Source organism: Laccaria bicolor, genomic scaffold (genome assembly GCF_000143565.1).
Source record: "Laccaria bicolor S238N-H82 LACBIscaffold_63 genomic scaffold, whole genome shotgun sequence".
In the NCBI taxonomy this organism is placed as follows: domain Eukaryota; kingdom Fungi; phylum Basidiomycota; class Agaricomycetes; order Agaricales; family Hydnangiaceae; genus Laccaria; species Laccaria bicolor.
In genome coordinates, this window is record NW_001889934.1 from 241,950 (window position 1) to 260,469 (window position 18,520).

The 18,520-nt window shown below is 45.7% G+C and overlaps 7 protein-coding genes across 7 annotated transcripts; 1 reads left to right on the top strand and 6 right to left on the bottom strand.

The window, feature by feature from the left end:
* Positions 1 to 1,211: 1,211 nt before the first annotated feature.
* LACBIDRAFT_334431 (uncharacterized protein) lies at positions 1,212 to 2,116 on the bottom strand (the record flags this gene model as incomplete). The annotated part of the gene is made up of 2 exons (XM_001889207.1): positions 1,212 to 1,390; positions 1,852 to 2,116. The coding sequence occupies 2 exons, from the start codon at positions 2,114 to 2,116 to the stop codon at positions 1,212 to 1,214; spliced, it is 444 nt and encodes a 147-aa protein (XP_001889242.1).
* Positions 2,117 to 3,145: 1,029 nt separating this feature from the next.
* On the bottom strand, positions 3,146 to 5,003 carry LACBIDRAFT_334432 (uncharacterized protein; the record flags this gene model as incomplete). The annotated part of the gene is made up of 4 exons (XM_001889208.1): positions 3,146 to 3,960; positions 4,250 to 4,264; positions 4,615 to 4,779; positions 4,844 to 5,003. The coding sequence occupies 4 exons, from the start codon at positions 5,001 to 5,003 to the stop codon at positions 3,146 to 3,148; spliced, it is 1,155 nt and encodes a 384-aa protein (XP_001889243.1).
* A 422-nt stretch (positions 5,004 to 5,425) lies between these two features.
* On the bottom strand, positions 5,426 to 5,961 carry LACBIDRAFT_334433 (uncharacterized protein; the record flags this gene model as incomplete). The annotated part of the gene is made up of 4 exons (XM_001889209.1): positions 5,426 to 5,461; positions 5,551 to 5,662; positions 5,704 to 5,804; positions 5,854 to 5,961. The coding sequence occupies 4 exons, from the start codon at positions 5,959 to 5,961 to the stop codon at positions 5,426 to 5,428; spliced, it is 357 nt and encodes a 118-aa protein (XP_001889244.1).
* Positions 5,962 to 7,651: 1,690 nt separating this feature from the next.
* On the bottom strand, positions 7,652 to 8,420 carry LACBIDRAFT_334434 (uncharacterized protein; the record flags this gene model as incomplete). Its single annotated transcript, XM_001889210.1, has 5 exons — positions 7,652 to 7,680; positions 7,717 to 7,778; positions 7,828 to 7,887; positions 8,034 to 8,094; positions 8,243 to 8,420. 5 exons carry the CDS (start codon positions 8,418 to 8,420, stop codon positions 7,652 to 7,654), a joined length of 390 nt encoding a protein of 129 aa, XP_001889245.1.
* Positions 8,421 to 11,069: 2,649 nt separating this feature from the next.
* Positions 11,070 to 11,535, top strand: LACBIDRAFT_334435 (uncharacterized protein; the record flags this gene model as incomplete). The annotated part of the gene is made up of 2 exons (XM_001889160.1): positions 11,070 to 11,085; positions 11,183 to 11,535. The coding sequence occupies 2 exons, from the start codon at positions 11,070 to 11,072 to the stop codon at positions 11,533 to 11,535; spliced, it is 369 nt and encodes a 122-aa protein (XP_001889195.1).
* Positions 11,536 to 16,311: 4,776 nt separating this feature from the next.
* Positions 16,312 to 16,805, bottom strand: LACBIDRAFT_314771 (uncharacterized protein; the record flags this gene model as incomplete). The annotated part of the gene is made up of 2 exons (XM_001889211.1): positions 16,312 to 16,438; positions 16,603 to 16,805. The coding sequence occupies 2 exons, from the start codon at positions 16,803 to 16,805 to the stop codon at positions 16,312 to 16,314; spliced, it is 330 nt and encodes a 109-aa protein (XP_001889246.1).
* A 221-nt stretch (positions 16,806 to 17,026) lies between these two features.
* On the bottom strand, positions 17,027 to 18,256 carry LACBIDRAFT_334437 (uncharacterized protein; the record flags this gene model as incomplete). Its single annotated transcript, XM_001889212.1, has 6 exons — positions 17,027 to 17,057; positions 17,130 to 17,177; positions 17,266 to 17,385; positions 17,513 to 17,624; positions 17,766 to 17,817; positions 17,999 to 18,256. The coding sequence occupies 6 exons, from the start codon at positions 18,254 to 18,256 to the stop codon at positions 17,027 to 17,029; spliced, it is 621 nt and encodes a 206-aa protein (XP_001889247.1).
* Between the last annotated feature and the right edge of the window lie 264 nt (positions 18,257 to 18,520).

Below are 18,520 nucleotides of genomic sequence, written 5' to 3' on the forward strand. Positions count from 1 at the left end.
TATCCGACTTGACTCTCCGTTCCTGTGCATTCCGCGGATCATTCCGGTGTCAGATTCCGGAATGCCCAAATTCCGCCGGAATGGTAAGGCACCAGAATGGTGAAAATAGCAGGCCTCCCTGCCAAATTTCATTCCTCTGGAATCCACCGGAATCCGCCGGAATGACCGGATTCCTGCAGGAATTAGGGGGGCACTGATAAGACCTCCTTGGACCGCACGGCAAATCGTTCATAGTTTTTCTCTTTTGGCAGGCTTTGGAATATTTTACGAAGCTTAGTTTTCTTGGATCAATGATGCCATGATTTGTGATGCGCGAGATGCGTCTCTCCACATGACTTCTTGGATCATGCTTCGTAGCACGTGACCGAATGACTTCTCGCATCAGGTACACGTCGAGTTTCTACGCTCGCGCTTTTATCTTTAGAATTAATATCTTTTAATCCATAATAAAGTGAGACCCTGGTTTGGTGTAAACTCCAACACCCTGTGCGGGGGTGTTTTTTACTCTAGAACACTCGGTAGCGTACTATTTCATGGTAGTGTAGCCTTTTATTAGACTTCGAGTATATTCAGGTGATTCAGTCACGAACCGACCGCAATTCCTACTGTCTAAGGCATGCACATTTCTCAGATGTAGACTTTAATCGACTAGACCGGGTTGCGTCTAACGATCCTTATGATCAATGTGACTGTATTTCTACTATAGGAGGTTTTATAGGAGAAATCGCTAAAATTCGCATTTTTACGGGTGTATTGTTACACTCCGTATCAACGCTGAAGACAAAGAGACACCAAAAAGGAAGCAAAAGAGAGAAGAAAGCGGCGAGAGCTGATAAGGAACAAGATGAAGGGGGAAAAGCACTAGAAAGTGCGGAAAGTGCACAAAGGTCATAAAAACAACCATGTAACGTGAAAGGTGGTGGTTGTTGTCCCAAATTCAAAAGTAAAGAAGGCTTAGGGCTCTGAGACAAAGATTGAATGGCACCAGCACCTCCGAAAAGAATGCAGCCACAGGTGAAAGCTGATTATTAAAGGATGCCAAAAGGCAGGCAGAAGAAGGAAAACAATGACAGAAGGTGATACAGCGTACAAGAAAGCGAGAAAAGCGCTCAAAAGTGCAAAAAGGTCTGAAAAGACACTGTGGGGGGTCAAGAAAGACAAAGGACGTCTGAATTTTGAAAACAAAAAGGGAAAAAACGTCTGGGGTACAATTAAAAGACACCAGTGCTTTGGAGAAGGTGATAGGACATAAGAAGAGGAAGAAAAAGGGTTGAAAGTACGAAAAAAGGCACCAGAGGAGGATCAAAGTTGACGCCAGGATAAGGAGAGGCACCAGAAACGAGAAAAAGAAGGGAAAAATGAGGAAAGTGCGTTTGCAAGGCAAAAGCAGCTATAAGATGAAAATGAATGGAAGCAGAAGCAGAAGGGAGAAAGCAAAAGATGGGCCATGACAGCGAGACTGGGAAGGTCAAGCAAAAGATAGGTATGCAGAAGAGAAGAAGAGATAGAAAAGAATGGAAGGAACATCAGAGGACATTCAACGATGGCAAAAGCATGAAAATGGGGGTTACGAAAAGCAATCCGATGAAAAGGGTGGAAAACATCAAGGAAGTGGGGTGTTGGCAAAGCATAGCTCTCAGACAAGGGGGAAATGGCAGAAAAAGGGTCTAGGGCATTGAAAGAGGACAAGGAAGGGAAAAGAGGGGCAAAAAGGGCAATCGTGGCAACAACGAGAAAAGACGAAACGAGAACAAGCAAGAGATCAGAGCGATCTGACGATCCACTCCACTGATCCACCAAGCCACCATGTCTGCAAAACCACAAAGAAAACAGAAAAGAGGGCAAACTAACCTTCATCGGCATCGTCATCCCAGTCCCGTTTCGCTTTCTTCGCTGGTGGGGGCGACGCAGCAGTCTTATCTGCCGTAGCCACGGCCTTCTTGGAGCTCTTTGTGCTAGGCCCAGCATCTGCATCATCTTCAGCGTCATCCTCCACATCTGCCTCAGCTTCACCTTCATCTTCGGACTCAACCATCGCTTGGGACTTTTTGGAACGTTTAGAGGCACCATTGCCATTAGGGTAGTTCACGGTAGCGTTTTTCGGCTTGTTTTTCATCTTGTTTTTTGATTGAAAAACAACATCAAAAACAACTCAAAAATAGCTCAAAAACGAGATGAAACCGAAAAACACCTGCAAGAGGTGTTTTTCGGAAACTTTCCATTTTTCGTTTGTTTTTTCATCTTGTTTTTCATTGAGGAATTCAGTCTCTGATTCGGACATCTGCGATGTTACACGTCACCTAGCCTTCTTCCATCATCACCACCATCCTCCACCATCCCATCCCCACAACCCCCCCTTGCTACGACCACAACCATCAACCCTATAGCCATGACGGCCACCAATGCGACCGCGACCACGACCCGAACCCGAGCGCAAAGACAAGCACAGACGCCAAACGTGGACGCCAACCTGAATGCGACTGTGCGCCGTGAATCAACGGCAAACACCAGTGCGAATGTGAGTACCCCCACCAAGTCCACGTCCATGAAAGGAGCCACGATGCATGCACTAATGCCTTGCAGTGCAGAGATGTTGAGGACTGAGTATCAGGCAGAGGGCATTCAGCTTGGGGTGCAGGGATCACATACTTTTGCAGTACTTTACAGTGCCCCTCCCATTCCTGCAGGAATCCTCAGGAATCCACAGGAATCCACAGGAATCCGCAGGAATGGAACCAGATTCCTGTGGATTCCTGAGGATTCCTGAGGATTGCTGTGGATTCCTGAGGATTCCTGAGGATTCCTGTGGATTCCTGCAGGAATGGGACCAAAATAGCACTGGGATTTAAATCAAACTGCCTTGGACAAAATCATAGAAAATACCATCATGTGAATCAATCTGAATCTTTTAAACAACTCAGAAATCCTTGTGGTTACTATATTTATAACAGATAGATTTATTGAATAGAACTACATGAATGTATTTTACAATATTGAATACTATTTTAAAATAAATATTTGGAGAGGGGGGAGTAGTGGGGAGGGAGAGGGAGAGGGAGTGGTAGAGGGGAGAGGGAGTGGTGGGGAGGGAGTGGTGTAGAGAGGGGGGAAAGAGTGGTGGAGAGAGGGAGAAAGAGTGGTGGGGTTATGGAGAAGAGGAGTGATGGAGGAGGGAGGGAGTGATGGAGGGGGGAGGGAATGATGGGGAGTGGAGGGGGAGGGAGTGGTGGGAGGGTGGTGGGGACTGATAAAGGGGGTGTCGTCGTCCTGTGTCGTTGCGTTGTCGTCGTCGCATGTCGTCGTCGCGTGTCGTCGTTGCGTTGTCGTTGCGTGTCGTCGTTGCGTTGTCGTCGTTGCGTGTCCCGCGACGTGTGGCTGTGGTTTGGACGTGGACGTGTCGTCGTCGTTGTTTGTCGATCGTGGTGGTGGTGGTGGGCGCGGTGTGGTCATCGTCGTTGGTGCCGTGGTCGTCGTCGTCGTTGGTGCCGTGTTTCGTTGGTGACGTGGCGTTGCCGTGTCGTCGTGGTGGGCGTTCGTGGATGGTGGTGGTGCCACGTCGTTGTCGTTGTCCGTCGTCGCGTGGTTGTCGATGGCCGACAAGGCGCCATTGTGGGCGCTGGGCGTTGTTCCGTGGGCGCTGGGGTGTTTTCGTGGGCGGGGTGGTGCTGTTGTGTGCCATGGTGGGCGCTGGGCGGCTATCCCAATTGGGACAGACGACGACATCTGTCGTCGTCGTTCGTCGTCGTCCCGTTGCCACGTCGGCTCCTCGCCTTGTTGCCACGTCGCCTCGTCGTCCACCTAGCGTGTTCGCATTGTCGTGGCCGTTGTTGGGTGGTGCGGCGTCGTCGTGGTTGTCGCCGTTGGCAACGTGGTTGGTGGGAGGGAATGGAGGTGGCGGGGAAGAGGATGGTTGGTGGTGGGTGGAAGGGAAAGGGTGTTGCCCTTGTTTGGTAACGTTGCCTTTGTTTGGTAACAAAAGTAAAATAAACAAACAATTGACCGGATTCCGTTGCATTCCGTTCCTGCCAATCCTGCGGAACATTCCGGTGTCAATTCCGGAATGCCCAAATTCCGCCGGAATGGTAAGGCACCGGAATTATGAAAATAGCAGGCCTCCCTGCCAAATTTCATTCCTCCGGAATCCACCGGAATCCGCAGGAATGACCGGATTCCTGCAGGAATTAGGCGGGCACTGATAAGACCTCTACTTTTGACTAGTAAGGGGTTATTGAAGGGGAGGTGTTCCTACCTCGCTCCTCCCTTTCTACTTCTATGTAGTTAGATAAGGAATACAGACTGTAGTACAATGCCATTTACAACAGTAGAGAAGGACTTGCAAAAAAAAAGAAGTGTGTTGTCAACTTAGTGTGTAGATATGCAGGATCTGGCAGAGTTGAACAGAAGCTGTCATGCCGAACTCATGTAAGACTTGTTTTTCAGCTGTTTTCAAGCTGTTTTTCCAAAATCCCAGGGGCGGAAGTTCACAGTAGCCGTTTTTCGTCTGTTTTTCATTTTGTTTTTCATCTGTTTTTACCGCGAAGATATTTGATTTGGCAGTAAAAACAGCTGAAAAACAAACTGAAAAACAACCGAAAAACAGCTGAAAAACGTTACTGTGAGCACCCCTATTGGTGGCCTTGGCCTTCCTTGTGGTTCTTCCAGCATCAGCGTCTTTCTTTGCCTTGGCTTTCGCTGGTTTATCAGATTTCTTCCTCTCTTTCTTTTCTTTGACAGATGCAGAAGCATCGTCGCATTTCCTTTTCTTCCCTTGTTTCTTGCCTATTAAATCAAGGAATCAGCATGTCACCAATGACGATAAAACATAACATGAAAAAACACAAACCTGCAGCTCCTTCATCTTCTCCATCCTCTGTCTCTGCAAGCTGGTCAATCTCAGCATTTTCCTCCATGTCTACTGTATCCTGGATCATAGCCTCTTTCTCCACAAGCCACGTCGCAGGGTCCAGAGCAATGCGATACCCATTCAACAGCTCTGATGACATTTTGTGGGGCTCTGAGATATACGACTCAATTTCGTGTCGTTGGAGCTTCGAAATGTCTTTCTCGACTAACCATGCACTGCAGGCAACGTGTCAGTGTGGGCCACGTCAGGGCGGAGAACTAGTGTTTGGAAGTCCGGTCTCGTGACTGGAAAAAGACCGTAACCAGACCGGACCAAGACTGCAAAAGACCGGACCTGTGGTTACGGTCTTTTATTTTTGAAATGTAAAGACCGCAAAAAAACCGGTTAACGTGAACCGGTCTTGACCGGTTTGGACCGGTCTTTTGTAGCCCCTTAAATACCCTTTAAAACGCACCCAAGAACGTACGATTTGGTAAAAAAATGAGAGAGATATGAATTAAAATGTAAATTACTTTTGGGAATAATAGATGTACCAGACTTATTTTATAGAAGCACCAATTCCTAACGGAATTTAACGTTCTTGGGCTCGTTTTGAAGCTATTAGAGATGTTAATAAATTTACCGATTCATAATCTTAAAATATTGGCCTAAAGACCGGTCATAAACCGGTTAAAACTGATGCAGACCGAAACCGGTCTTTTTGCGGTCTGGTCTGGTCTTTTGACTTCTGAGGAAAAGGGAGACCGGTTACGGTTACGGTTAACGCCCCTTGGCATCAAAAAACCGGACCGAACCGGACTTTCAAACACTACGGAGAACACATGGAAAAAAGGACACACTGGTCACCCAAAGGGAAGAACCTGACGCAGTAAAACGTGGCTTTTTTGTTGCTGGGGCATTCGAGAGCCACAGTGGGGTGGACGTTGTCTGGGTCCACAACCTAGATGTAGATCAGAACTGTTGGATGTACTCGACGCAAGGAGGCTCACCATGCCGGGCCATGGTGGAAAGCCGCGCACTTTGCCTAGGACCATGTTGTTGATGTTGTAGGTTGTGGCCACTTTGGCCTGCTGCGCTTTGCTACTTTTATTGCTCATCGTGGTTGGTGACGTGTGTGATGTGGCAGACGGTGAGGAGGGATGTTAGGAAACCGAAAAGGATGATGATTGAAGTTTGTTGAAGCACGAGACAAGCAGCCTCGGCTATTTTTGGTCACATCACCCCCTTTTGTGCACAGACCCGCCCCCTGCTCACCAGGGACACTGTGCAGGTCACACTGGTTGAAACTCAACCTAACATAGGTCGCATTCAACTGCTTTTTAGGTTGATCTTCATCAACCTTGGTCCTTAGGTTGGTGATCAACCTGGGTCACTTTGGTTGATTAACAACCTAAAATGGCTGTTTTCAACCTAAGCCTTCTGAGGCTGTTATGTCAGTTAATTTCAACCTATCATTGGTTAGTTTTAACTTAGATGATGGTTGATATTTGACCAATAATGAAGTGATTCTGATAAAAACATTATATATTGCTTGTATGATAGGACACCAGTGCACTACTGCTAGTGATGGTACACTGGGTTGAGACTATGATAAAAAAGACCATTGGAGATCACTGCAATGCATAATGAGTGAGGAAAAGCTCAGACAGGAAAGGGAAATATACAGACTTACTGACATGTTTGAACTCCAGTCCAGTTCAGATTTGTGAATATTGTTATAATGGTACAGTATGTAGTGAAGTCCAGCAGAATCCAGCAGAATCCAGTGGAATCCATGTGGATTATGTGGGGGATGGGAAAGTATTGATGCCAAGGGGGTAGCGGATTGTGGATTTTAGATATACAGTCACATTACGAATTAAGGCACCCTCAGCCTACCCCCCCCCACCCCTTACCCCCCAAAAAAGGAAATTTCCAAGTTCCTATGTTGAAAACATACTCAAGTAAGCAAGAAGTAAGTAGTACAACTTCAATGAACAGCTACTAACCTTCACATGTTTGTGGACAATGTAGTCAGCCACATACAGAACGCTGCCACGCAAAGCAAACTCACCAGTCTCATACTCAACGCTCAACTAGTGCTTGGAAGTCCAGTCCAGTCCGGTTTTTCATCCATATTTGACAAAACTGAGGCCGAGACCAGTCCTTCCATTCTGAAATTCTCGAAAACTGAGACTGGAACCATCATAGACCAGTCCACAGCCATTTCACATGGTTTTTTGCAGTTGCAAGACCAGTCTGAACCAGTTACGGTTCAGACCAGTTTGCAACTGGTCTTGTACAATAATTATATATTCAAGTAGATACCCTGTACATTGTATCTACTGATAACGTGGCCTGTACTCCATGGTTTGGTTGCATGCATGGTCACAGTGAGTGAGGTGGCTGTCGTCCATGGGTTGCAGTTGAACGATGGGCTCACATCCAAAATGATGGACTCATGTTCGAAACGACAGGCTCATGTGTGAAATGACGGGCTCACGGTTAAAACAACAGGCTCACATTTGGAACGATGGGCTCACATTTGAAGTGACGGGCTCATGTTTGAAGTGACGGGCTTGTGTTTGAAACAATGGCTTCATTTTCAAGACGTGGGCTCGTGTTCGAAACGGCAGGTGTTGGTCAGTGTGGGTGGGGTGCATAGACGTCATGTTCGTCCTAGTGCAACATTCTTGTTAGGAGGTGGCAGTAAAGGGAAGTGAGGGAATCAAAAGACAAGCCAGTTACGGTTTGCCTCTTCACGCACCTGGTGGGTCTCCAACTCCCTCTATCTCCTCTTGTATCTTTCTATGCCTTTCCAAACCCCCAAACTCCCACTAGAACCCTTCAGTGATGCAAAAAAAACAACCTACATCCCTTGTTGGAGGGGAGAGACTTGGTGGCTGCTGGCAAGGAATGCGAGTGGCTGGGGGTCCTAAAATGTGATAATTAGTGTAAGAAAACATTTAAAACTGACTACATACCTTTTTGATGCAATTTTGGCATGTCCATTGAGTCGAGAGGGAGGTGGTGAGAGGTAGGAGCTGAGAACAACCACACAATCAACTGTGATGACAACGTGACGGACATATTCAAACTCCGCTCCCAACGATTTCTGGCGATTTCATGAATACTTAGGTCGAAATGTTACATAAATATTTGTAGACTACAGCAAGACTACAGTACATACTTTAGTAACTTTTCAGACTGCAAAGACCAGTTGAGACCAGTTAAACCGGTTTTTTGTCGGTCTTGAAAAATTTCTAACATCCTGAAGGACCAAAGGCTGGACTGCGGTTGCGGTCTTTGACAGTCCTGAAAATTTCCGGTCCTAGGTGGTCTGGGTCCAGTCCAGTCTCAGTCTTTTTGCAGTCTTGGGACTGGACTTCCAAGCACTACGCTCAACTACAATTTCTGAAATTTGAATATTGTTCCCGAAGACATTGCATGGCTTTCCCGCCAGAACGAGGGTTGCGGTGAACTTGGTTTTGCTGGCAGATACGTCAGTGGCCTTGTATCCAGGACACACATCCAGTACATTGGGATCAACGAAAGTCGCATCAAACCGAGACGACATGTTGGAGTGTCACCCCGAGGTAGAACCCAGCTTGCTGTTGCTCGTAAACATGTAAACCCTGACACTTGTCTGTAATACAGTATTGGATTAGAATATATATGTAAAATATACTTTGCCATACTTTTTACGAACCTAACTAGTGTTATAAAAAAGTTCGTTGACTTTTTTTGGGCTCTCAGTCAAAATTTCGGACAGTAAATACATAAATTAGGTGTTTGCCATGCATCTGAACTTCCCAACTTCTTTTGGAGCACGATTTGGCTTATTGGCAGGACTTTTCCAAAGTAGGTCACAAAAAATATTTTGACCCCCTAGTGGAGCCCCCCCCCCCTAACCCTATATCCGGGATCCACGTTCCGCCACCCCCTTGATTGATGCAAAACCATGAGCTGAGTCTGTCCACCCCATGTGAGATATCTATATGCAAAGAAAGCCCCACACCAATGCCACCTATCCTTTTTTCCCCAGGACATCCATCCTCGAGCTTCCTCCAGAGCAGCAGCAGCAGAGTCCAGACTGATGCATGTCTAGCCAGTCAGAGGCATCAGAGCCAGCACAAAGCCCAATGAATCAACAACCTTCATCAACAATGGGTATGGAGAATCTATTGGGCAGGAGTTGATAAAATCCATTGAATAGTGACATAGAGATACCTAAGTGCTGTCCCAAACGACCTTCTGCATCTTAAACCGCAACTGAGGCCCAACCAGCTGCTCTAGTAATAAAATATAGATAAAGTAGCCCACCTCAGAGTCAGACACAAGTGTGATGATGACTGAGGTGAGGGAAATGAAGTTTATAGGTTTATATACAAAAGTTTTGGTGGCCTGGACTAAAGACTAGCAAATAGTGGAAGTATATTTACAAGGGATAAAAAGAAAAAGTGATTGAAGTGTGCAAATAAAATGTGTAAACAAGAGAGCTCACAAGGTGTCTCTTCTAACAGGCTGAGCTGCCCAAATCTGGGCCATAACCATGGCTTTTAGGCCAAGCTGGGCCTGCACATCACTATTTCACAATTCCTTCAAGATTAGGAACACAGGGACTTCATCTTGATGAAGTCCATGGTGCCCCAATGATACAAAGTGTAACAATACACCCATAAAAATGCGAAATTTAGCGAATTCTCCTATAAAACCTTCTATAGTAGAATACAATCACTTTGATCATAAGGATCATTGGACACAGCCTGGTCTAGTCAATTAAAGTCTACCTCCGAGAAATGTGCACACCTCAGGCTGTAGGAATTGTGGTCAGTTTGTGATCAAATCACTTCAATATACTCGAAGTCTAATAAAAGGCTACACTACCATGAAATAGTACACTACAGAGTGTTCTAGAGTAAAGACACCTCAGCAACAGGGTGTTGGAGTTTACACCAAACCTGGGTCTCATCTTATTATCAATTAAAAGATATTAATTCTAAGATAAACGTGCAAGCGTAGAAACTCAACATGTACCTGACACAAGAAGTCATTTGGTCACATGCTACAAAGCATGATCCAAGAAGTCATGTGGTGAGATGCATCACGCGCATCAACACATCACAAATCATGGCATCATTGACCCAAGAAAACTCGACTTCATGAAATATTCCGAAGTCTACCAAGAGAGAAAAACTATGAACGATTTGCTGTGTGGTCTGAGACCCATGTGTAGCATCTAATAATAGAGAGAAAATCAGTAAGCAGACCATTTGCCTTGGCTGAACCGATTGTGACAACTGTCTACGGCAGTTCCCATGTACGCATCAATACTGATGTGTCATGTTGCCACAATAGAGAAAAGACTATGAAAACTTAAAAGAGGTCAGCTCAGTTGTGCCACACATAACTGAGCCACTTCAAATCTTTACTAGAAACCATTATAAATCAACCCAACCTATCAGGCCACACACAGACATGTAATTAAAAATAGAAAACATAGAAATAGTATAAAAGGAGGACATGCACAGGCTGAAACGTAAGGAATTATCCCCTGCATTGACCAGCTGTCGCACTCCCAGTAGCATCTGAGGTAGTGGATAAGTTTGTAATCAATTAAAGGACTTTTCTTTGCAGACATAAGTAATGTGTGCCTGGAACCAGTGTGTTAAGTGGGGATCACTAAGCTTTTGTAAGGTTGTCTTGTCAGTTAGTAAGAGAGCTCTCTACTACTTCCGATGAATCCAAGTGAGTGTGCTTGAAGAGTCTTTAAGACTGGTTTGGAGGTCTTATCAGTGCCCCCCTAATTCCTGCAGGATTCCAGTCATTCCTGCGGATTCCGGTGGATTCCGGAGGAGTGAAATTTAGCAGGGAGGCCTGCTATTTTCATCATTCCGGTGCTTTACCATTCCGGCGGAATTTTGGCATTCCGGAATTGTGACCGGAATGGTCCCCGGATTGGCAAAAACAGAATGCAACTGGAATCCGGTTTGTTTGGCACATGCCCATTGCCAAACAATTGTTTGTTTGGCAACGGCTTTCACGCTCATCCAAACACAACCCTCTCTCCTCCCACCACCACCGTCGTCGCTCCATGTAACCGCCCCCCTCACGTTGTGAGTGCCCGCCATGGGCTTAGTGACGTGAGGGGGCTCACATCAACCACCACGCCGCTCACCCGAGATCCATCAACGTCGCCAACACGACAACACTGTGCCACGTCACCATGGCACACAAACCAGGTAAGCACCCACAACCCCCTCTCCTCCCTCGTTTCTCAACACGAAAATGAGGTGCCACGTCGCTGACTGCGACGTGGCACCAAAACGACGGCAACAGGTCTCACACCCCACGACGGCACCACCCCAGCACTCCGGAAACAACGTCCAGCGCCCACAAAACACAACGGCACCACCTCGCCCACGAAAACACCCCACCCAGCACCCACGATGGCTGCCCAGCACCCACGACAGTGCACAATGGCACACCACATCCACGAAAACTCCCCACCGCCCACGAAAACGCCCCAGCGTATACGAAAACAACACGCCGCCCACGAAACGAAGCCCCAGCGCCCACGTACACCACCAACGGACGCGAAACAACACCCCGCGGACATGAAACAGCGCCCAGCGCCCACGTACACCACCAGCGCCCACAAAACGACGCCCAGCGCCCATGCCAACGCCTAACGCCCACAACACAACGCCCAGCAGACACAACGCCAACAAGGATGACAACACACGAAAACGACGACACGACGTGAGGACGCGTTGACGATGCGTGCCAACGAGACCACTCCCTCCCCCTCCCCTGCTGCTCACCACTCCTTCCCTCTCCCTACTGCTCACCCACTATGCACCATCCCCTTCCCCCTCCCTTACTCCCCCTCCTTTCCTGCTCACCACTCCCTCCCTCCCTCTCCCTACCCCCTTCATTCCCTACCCCCTCCCTTCATTCCCTACCCCCTGTCTTCATTCCCTCATTCCCTACCTCCCCTCTCCCTCACTGCCCCTCCCTTCAGTTCTTCCCCCCCCTCTAGTTCTTCATTCCCCCCACTCCCCAGCACCTCTACCCCTCCACTCCTCCCCCCTCACTCCCTCCACTCCCTCCACTTTTCCCCTCTCCCTCCACTCCTCCCCCTGCCTCCACTCCTCCCCCTCCCTCTATCTAGATTCAATGTAGATAAATTCCATCATGTATTTTTAATAAATGAATTTGAATGAATCTTCCCTCTTTAAGTATAAATGTCCTAAGGAATCCTAAGATTAAGTTGTCAGCAGAAGGCCTGAGTTAGATTCAGTCACATAATATCTCCTTACTTTGTCCAAGGTCTGATCAGAACTAATACTGAAAACTGATCAGCTTAAAAAGTACTGAGAGAAGTATGCATAAGTGTGTATTGGTGTAAATGTATGTTGTATCTGTGATTTTACTTCTATTCCAGTCCCATTCCTGTGGATTCTGGTCCCATTCCTGCGGATTCCTGTGGATTCTGGTCCCATTCCTGCGGATTCCGGTGGATTCCGGTGGATTCCTGTGGATTCCGGCGGATTCCTGCAGGAATGGGAGGGGCACTGTAAAGTACTGCTGGTTTGGATCAAATCAGAGGTATAATAAAAGCTCAAGGGAGTTACAAAAGTCTATAAAGCACAGTTTCCTTGTCATTTCTTTGTATACAGTTAGAACACAATCCCAGAACACCGAGATAGTCCCAATAAAAGCTGTTTCGCTTTGAAGACTATTAAGTTTTGAATTCTATACTTGTGCCTGCACATAAAAACAATACCATTAGTTCCAAATGGTCTATTAGACTTAGACAAGTGTTACAAAATATACAGAACAGTTTCCCCGAACTTCTACTTTAAGTTCTAACAAAACAAGTGTGGTAATTCTTGTTTAGGTGTTCACGCATCTTGTCAGCACATCTGATTGCACTTTCCTCACTCCCACGTGTCACGGTCTTCTCATTAACTCTTGAAAATTCTTTCATTTTTCTCAACTTCCTGACAAGTCCAGGCTGGCGAGATGGCGGAGGTGGAAGGGAGTGGGAGACATGGTTCTGGAGATCAGAGTCATGTGTAGAGGATCCTGTAACCCTGGAACAGCCACATGCAATATAGATGTTCTGGTTTCAAGTAGAGTTGATTTGTTAAGAAGTATCAATATACAAAATGACAAACAAAAGTAAATACAATGCAACTGTCATGCAAGAAGTAGGTAAGTGATACTATGCTGCTACAACCCTATTATGCTGATCTGGGAGTTTCAGCTGCAGCTATGCAGCTTTCTCATATTTTCCTTGCTTTGAATATGTTGTTGCAAGATTACTCATGCTGACCAAGGTAGCTGGATGTTCTGGCCCCAGCACTCTGTTATGCAGATCCAGGACTTTCAGCTGCAGCTCCCCAGCCTCCTCATATGTTCCTTGTCCCAAATATGTTGATGCAAGATTATTCATGCTACCCAAAGTATCTGGATGTTCTGGCCCCAGTACTCTTTTATACAGATCCAGGACTTTCACCTGCAGCTCCCCAGCCTCCTCATATTTTCCTTGCTTTAAATATGCAAATGCAAGATTATTCATGCTGACCAAGGTGCCTGGATGTTCTGGCCCCAGTACTCTGTTGCACAGATCCAGGACTTTCAGCTGCAGCTCCCCAGCCTCATCATATTTTCCTTGATTTGAATATGTGAATGCAAGATTATTCATGCTACCTAAGGTATCTGGATGTTCTGGCCCCAGTACTCTTTTACACAGATCCAGGACTTTCAGCTGCAGCTCCCCAGCCTCCTCATATTTTCCTTGATTTGAATATGTCAATGCAAGATTATTCATGCTACTCAAAGTATTGGGATGTTCTGGCCCCCACTTCTTTATCCCTACTTCTACAATTTTATATTGAAAATATTCTGCATCTTTCCACATTCCATCTTTATCAAACACATAACTAAACTTAGAATATTCCTTATCATTAAACACTCTTTCAAAGCCATTTTCCTTCTGTAATTGGTAAATGGCTTTGATGTGCGGCAAGATGCCTGTTGAATACAATGTTCTCAGCTGTCATCTCCTCTGTGATACAGTTCACAAGAATCAATTTTGACACTTGCATCATGCACTTCTTTTGAGATATTGACATTCTATCTCTACTCCATTGATGCATCAATGGATGAATGGCATAAGTTCCTACAGAGGTTGAGTGCTGCTTGATTAAAGAAAACAACATAAGAACCCTAACTCCTTCATGAATAGTGTTTAAAGGTTCAGTTCAGTCCGGTTTTTTGCCCCGAAAACGCGCAACCGTGGACCGCAACCGGTCCAGGACCGACCCAGATATTGAGGGAACCGAACCGAACCACCTAGGACCGGTCTTTTGCGGTCCATGATACCGGTTCAGACCGATCCAGACCGGTTTTTTGCGTATAATTTATTATACCAATATAAACCATTTGTATCTCAACCATTATTACTCTGAAAAATAAACGGGTTATATAAAATAGTAAAGCATATAAATACCCGTCATTCTACCAATTTTCAAGAGATTTAATGAAGATTTGACATAGCTATGACTGAAACCGAATTACATCTCATAGAGACTCGGGTAAAATATGGATTTGGTTATATCTTTCTCAATTCTTAACCGTTTTTGATGAAACAAAAACCCAATAAAAGGCAATAAACGTGGTTACAAGGGTATGTAACGCACGTGACCGTTTAACCGGTTGCAACCGATTAAAACCGGTCTTTGAATGGTTTTAAAAGATTTTCGAAATGAGGCAACCGGCAACCAGACCAACCCCAAATTGGGGCAACTGCAACCGAAAAAAAGACCGGACCATGGTCCGGTTCAGTTCGGTCCACCGGTTTTTTGCGGTCCTATGGACTGAACCTTTAAACACTATTCATGAAAGAAGAATTGATTCCAAGACTGATCTTTTTCAAGCTGAAGCAATTTATTCATATGTGTTTCAACTTCTTCTTCTAGTCCACTATGCAGTCCTTTGGAGAACTCAACAGCAGCCTTTTTAAAGGCAGCCTCAATGATATTCTCATGATGTAGAAATGCAGCAGTTTCCAGAATAAGAAGAGTAGCCTGAGCAGCTGCTCTACCATGCCCATCAGATTTCCTGTTTGCCCTTGATTCAATTTCATTGAATGACAAATCCCATGTTTCATAGACTGTACGATTGTACTGAGATGCACCCCTAAATAAAGGGTAGTTCATAAGCTTGTTCCTATGTCGAGAGAGATGCTCAAGGTAATTATCAATATCACAGAGACCAGCTTCAATGGAAGCTCCTGCTTGGTCAACAGCTAGAGGTAAGCAGCAGAGCTCATTTACAATTTGTTGAGCCGTGCTGTAGACATCTCCAGTTAAATGGCTGGCTTTCAGCAAGAGTGATATGGCTTCCTTTTCAGCCATCTGATTAACCTCAAGAGAATTTTCATAGGATGTCACCCACCCAAGAGATCAATTTCTGCTAGTAACCAGAATATTGCCCTGAGAACCAGATGGGATAAACTTTTCTACTACTTCAGGTGCACCATCAACATTGTCAAACACAAGCAGCCATTCACTCTGCAGGGATCCGATCCAGATAAGAGCAGACTCAGAGGACACAGAGACACCAGCAGCTTTAGCCTCAGAACGAGAGCAAAGACCCTTCAACCCAAGGGCAATAGTATCTTCAGAAGATGCATCAATCCAGAAAACATGAGAGAATCTAGATGTACTTGTCAGAAGATCAGAAATATAGTATGTGAAGAAACTTACCTTTCACCCATATTTTCAATGAGCTTCAGACAAATCTGTGTCTTGCCAATACCCCCCATACCATACAACAAAAAGACTTCCTGCTTCTATCTACTTGATCTTGAGGTGAAAAGTGATCCATCAGCCTCTTGAGAACATCCTCACAGCCTGTAAATAAAGCACTTGAATTGGGTCTTTGTGGAATGAGGAGTGAATCATCTTGACCCCCACTGGCATGTTCATGGACCTCGATCTTGTAAGTCTAATCAATATCTCAAACAATCAAAGCTGTTGTGACACTACACACATTTTGCACCACATAGAGTGTTGTGTCCCTTATAACTAGTGTTTGGAAGTCCGGTCTCGTGACTGGAAAAAGACCGTAACCAGACTGGACCAAGACCACAAAGACCGGACCTGCAGTTACAGTCTTTTATTTTTGAGATGTAAAGACCGCAAAAAAACCGGTTAACGTGAACCCGTCTTTTGTAGCCCCTTAAATACCCTTTAAAACGCACCCAAGAACGTACGATTTGGAAAAAAAACGAGAGAGATATGAATTAAAATGTAAATTACTTTTGGGAATAATAGATGTACCAGACTTATTTTATAGAAGCACCAATTCCTAACGGAATTTGACATTCTTGGGCTCGTTGTGAAGCTAATAGAGATGTTAATAAATTTACCGATTCATAATTTTAAAATATTAGCCTAAAGACTGGTCATAAACCGGTTAAAACTGATGCAGACCGAAACTGGTCTATAGACTGCAAAAAGACCGCAGACCATGGTTTTTTGTGGTCCAGTCTGGTCTTTTGACTTCTGGGGAAAAGGCAGACTGGTTACGGTTACAGTTAATGCCCCTGGGCATCAGAAAACCGGACTGAACCGGACTTTCAAACACTACTTATAATGAAGTTGTGAGCTCCCAGGAATACATTCTAGGATCCCCAAAGACAAAGGGCATGAGCCAAAGAATTTATTCAAGCATTATAAACATGCACCAGAGACATTCCTCCCCCCATAACCCCCGGCACCCTCATAATGGACCTAAATCTCATCAGGATGCTATCTGTCAGGGTGGGAGTCATGAACTCCAACCTTGAAGCAGTAGGGCATGGGCGGTCTGCGCCCATGAGCTGGTCAAGCATCCCCTTGAACTTTCCTTTCAAATGATTTTCACGAGGGCAACTAGAATCAGACATTGTGGTCCAGAAGAGAGTTGTGAATGCTGTGCGGCGTCAATTGTCCAGATGGGTACATCGTTTCACAGAGTCAGCTGATGTCCATTCCTGATTGAGATCCCTCACTGTGCTCTGAGAAGTTGATGCACAATGGCATGGCTGGGCATCAACTCAGCGAGGGGGCACCAGAAAGGATGGCAGTCAACAGAGAAGTGTGAGAAAAACAAAGAAAACAACACTTTTCAGTGGATATTTACAAGAGCAGGAGATCCACTATGGAGACTCCACCAGAAACCTAGAACAAACATTAAATTACATTGAGAGCCAAAAGACGAGTGCACATACCTAGCTTCTTCACCACCATCCAAGTAGACCTTAGCGATCCCTGTCTCGCTAGACGCCATTCCAGCTCTACCTCCTCTCATCCATCCTTGGTGTTCCTCACATTCCTTCTCATCCCTCTCCCTACTATCATCCTCACTAGATCCGGTTGTAATTCATATCCTGTAGGAGGACAAGGATCCACTGCAGCTGACGACAAACGATGGGGATCACAAGGATGATCTTGGTTTCCTGCAGCTCGGACCTTGCCTTGCAGATCCTACCAAAGACCAACCAATTAGCTCATCATCAAGAGGGGAGGCATGATGTCATACCAAGCAGTTATACGAAACTCTATTGTCAGGCTGATGGAATGATTACAATTGAAGATCCAAAGTCCTACCTACCGAAGTATCGAATGATGGAAGCACAATGAGGCATCTGTGCACCACCGGAGTTTCTTGGGTTGGATTATTGTTGTTACGGTGAGCTGTCGGTACAGCTGCGGAGTGCTGAGATCTAAGTGGGGCAAGCCAAAAAGCAGCATCATCACGAAGTTCGGGGCAGTTGATTGCCGCAGGAGTTGGTATGGGTGAGTGAACCACCTTCTGGTAATGGTGCTTTAGAAAGGGAAGCGTCACTCGAACCATGGATGCTCACCTGATAAACAGCACAAATTGTCTACCGTTGCATGACTAGCCTCTCCTCTGCACTGTAAAAATGTACAGTTTATTGTTCGTCATCTTGAAAGTGGTGTTACAGGGAGCTTTCCAGTCTAATAATATCCCAAAACACCTGCATTGAGTTCATGGGGGGGTATGGTGCACGATGTGAACTGTAGGATAGATGATCAGAAGATGGACACTTTGAGGAAAGTAGATGAAAAGCAGTACTTTACACTCCCACTGCTTGTCCAACGGACTTTCATCGGACCCTGCCATTTCCGATGGACTCAGTGGACAGTCTGTCAGAAGACCGTCGGAGTCCGTTGGACATGACTGGATTCTGCTGCAAGTCCAGGCAAAGTCCAGTGAAAGTCCACTCAAACTACTTAGAAGCAAGAAATGGTTGGACTGGCCGGAATTCTGTGTCCGTTGGACGTCTGCTGGACTTCCATCGGATTTCCAACGGACAGAGGCAGAAACCATCATAATTGCTAAGTTCTCAGTCTGCTGGACTTCCACTGGACTTCCAATGGACTTCTAAGCAAAAAGGCACAACTTCCAACAGACTTTCAGTGTCCAGTCTGCAATTCTTATAAGTAAATCTAAACAAGTCAGGCCCTGGTCAGACCTTATGCTAAATTCCTTAAGACATTGAGGTTTCAAAAACAAAGTATATTTTATACCTACATAAATTTGTTTTACTACATTCTATGTTACAGAGAAGGGGGAGGGGGTGGTATCAGAAAGGGA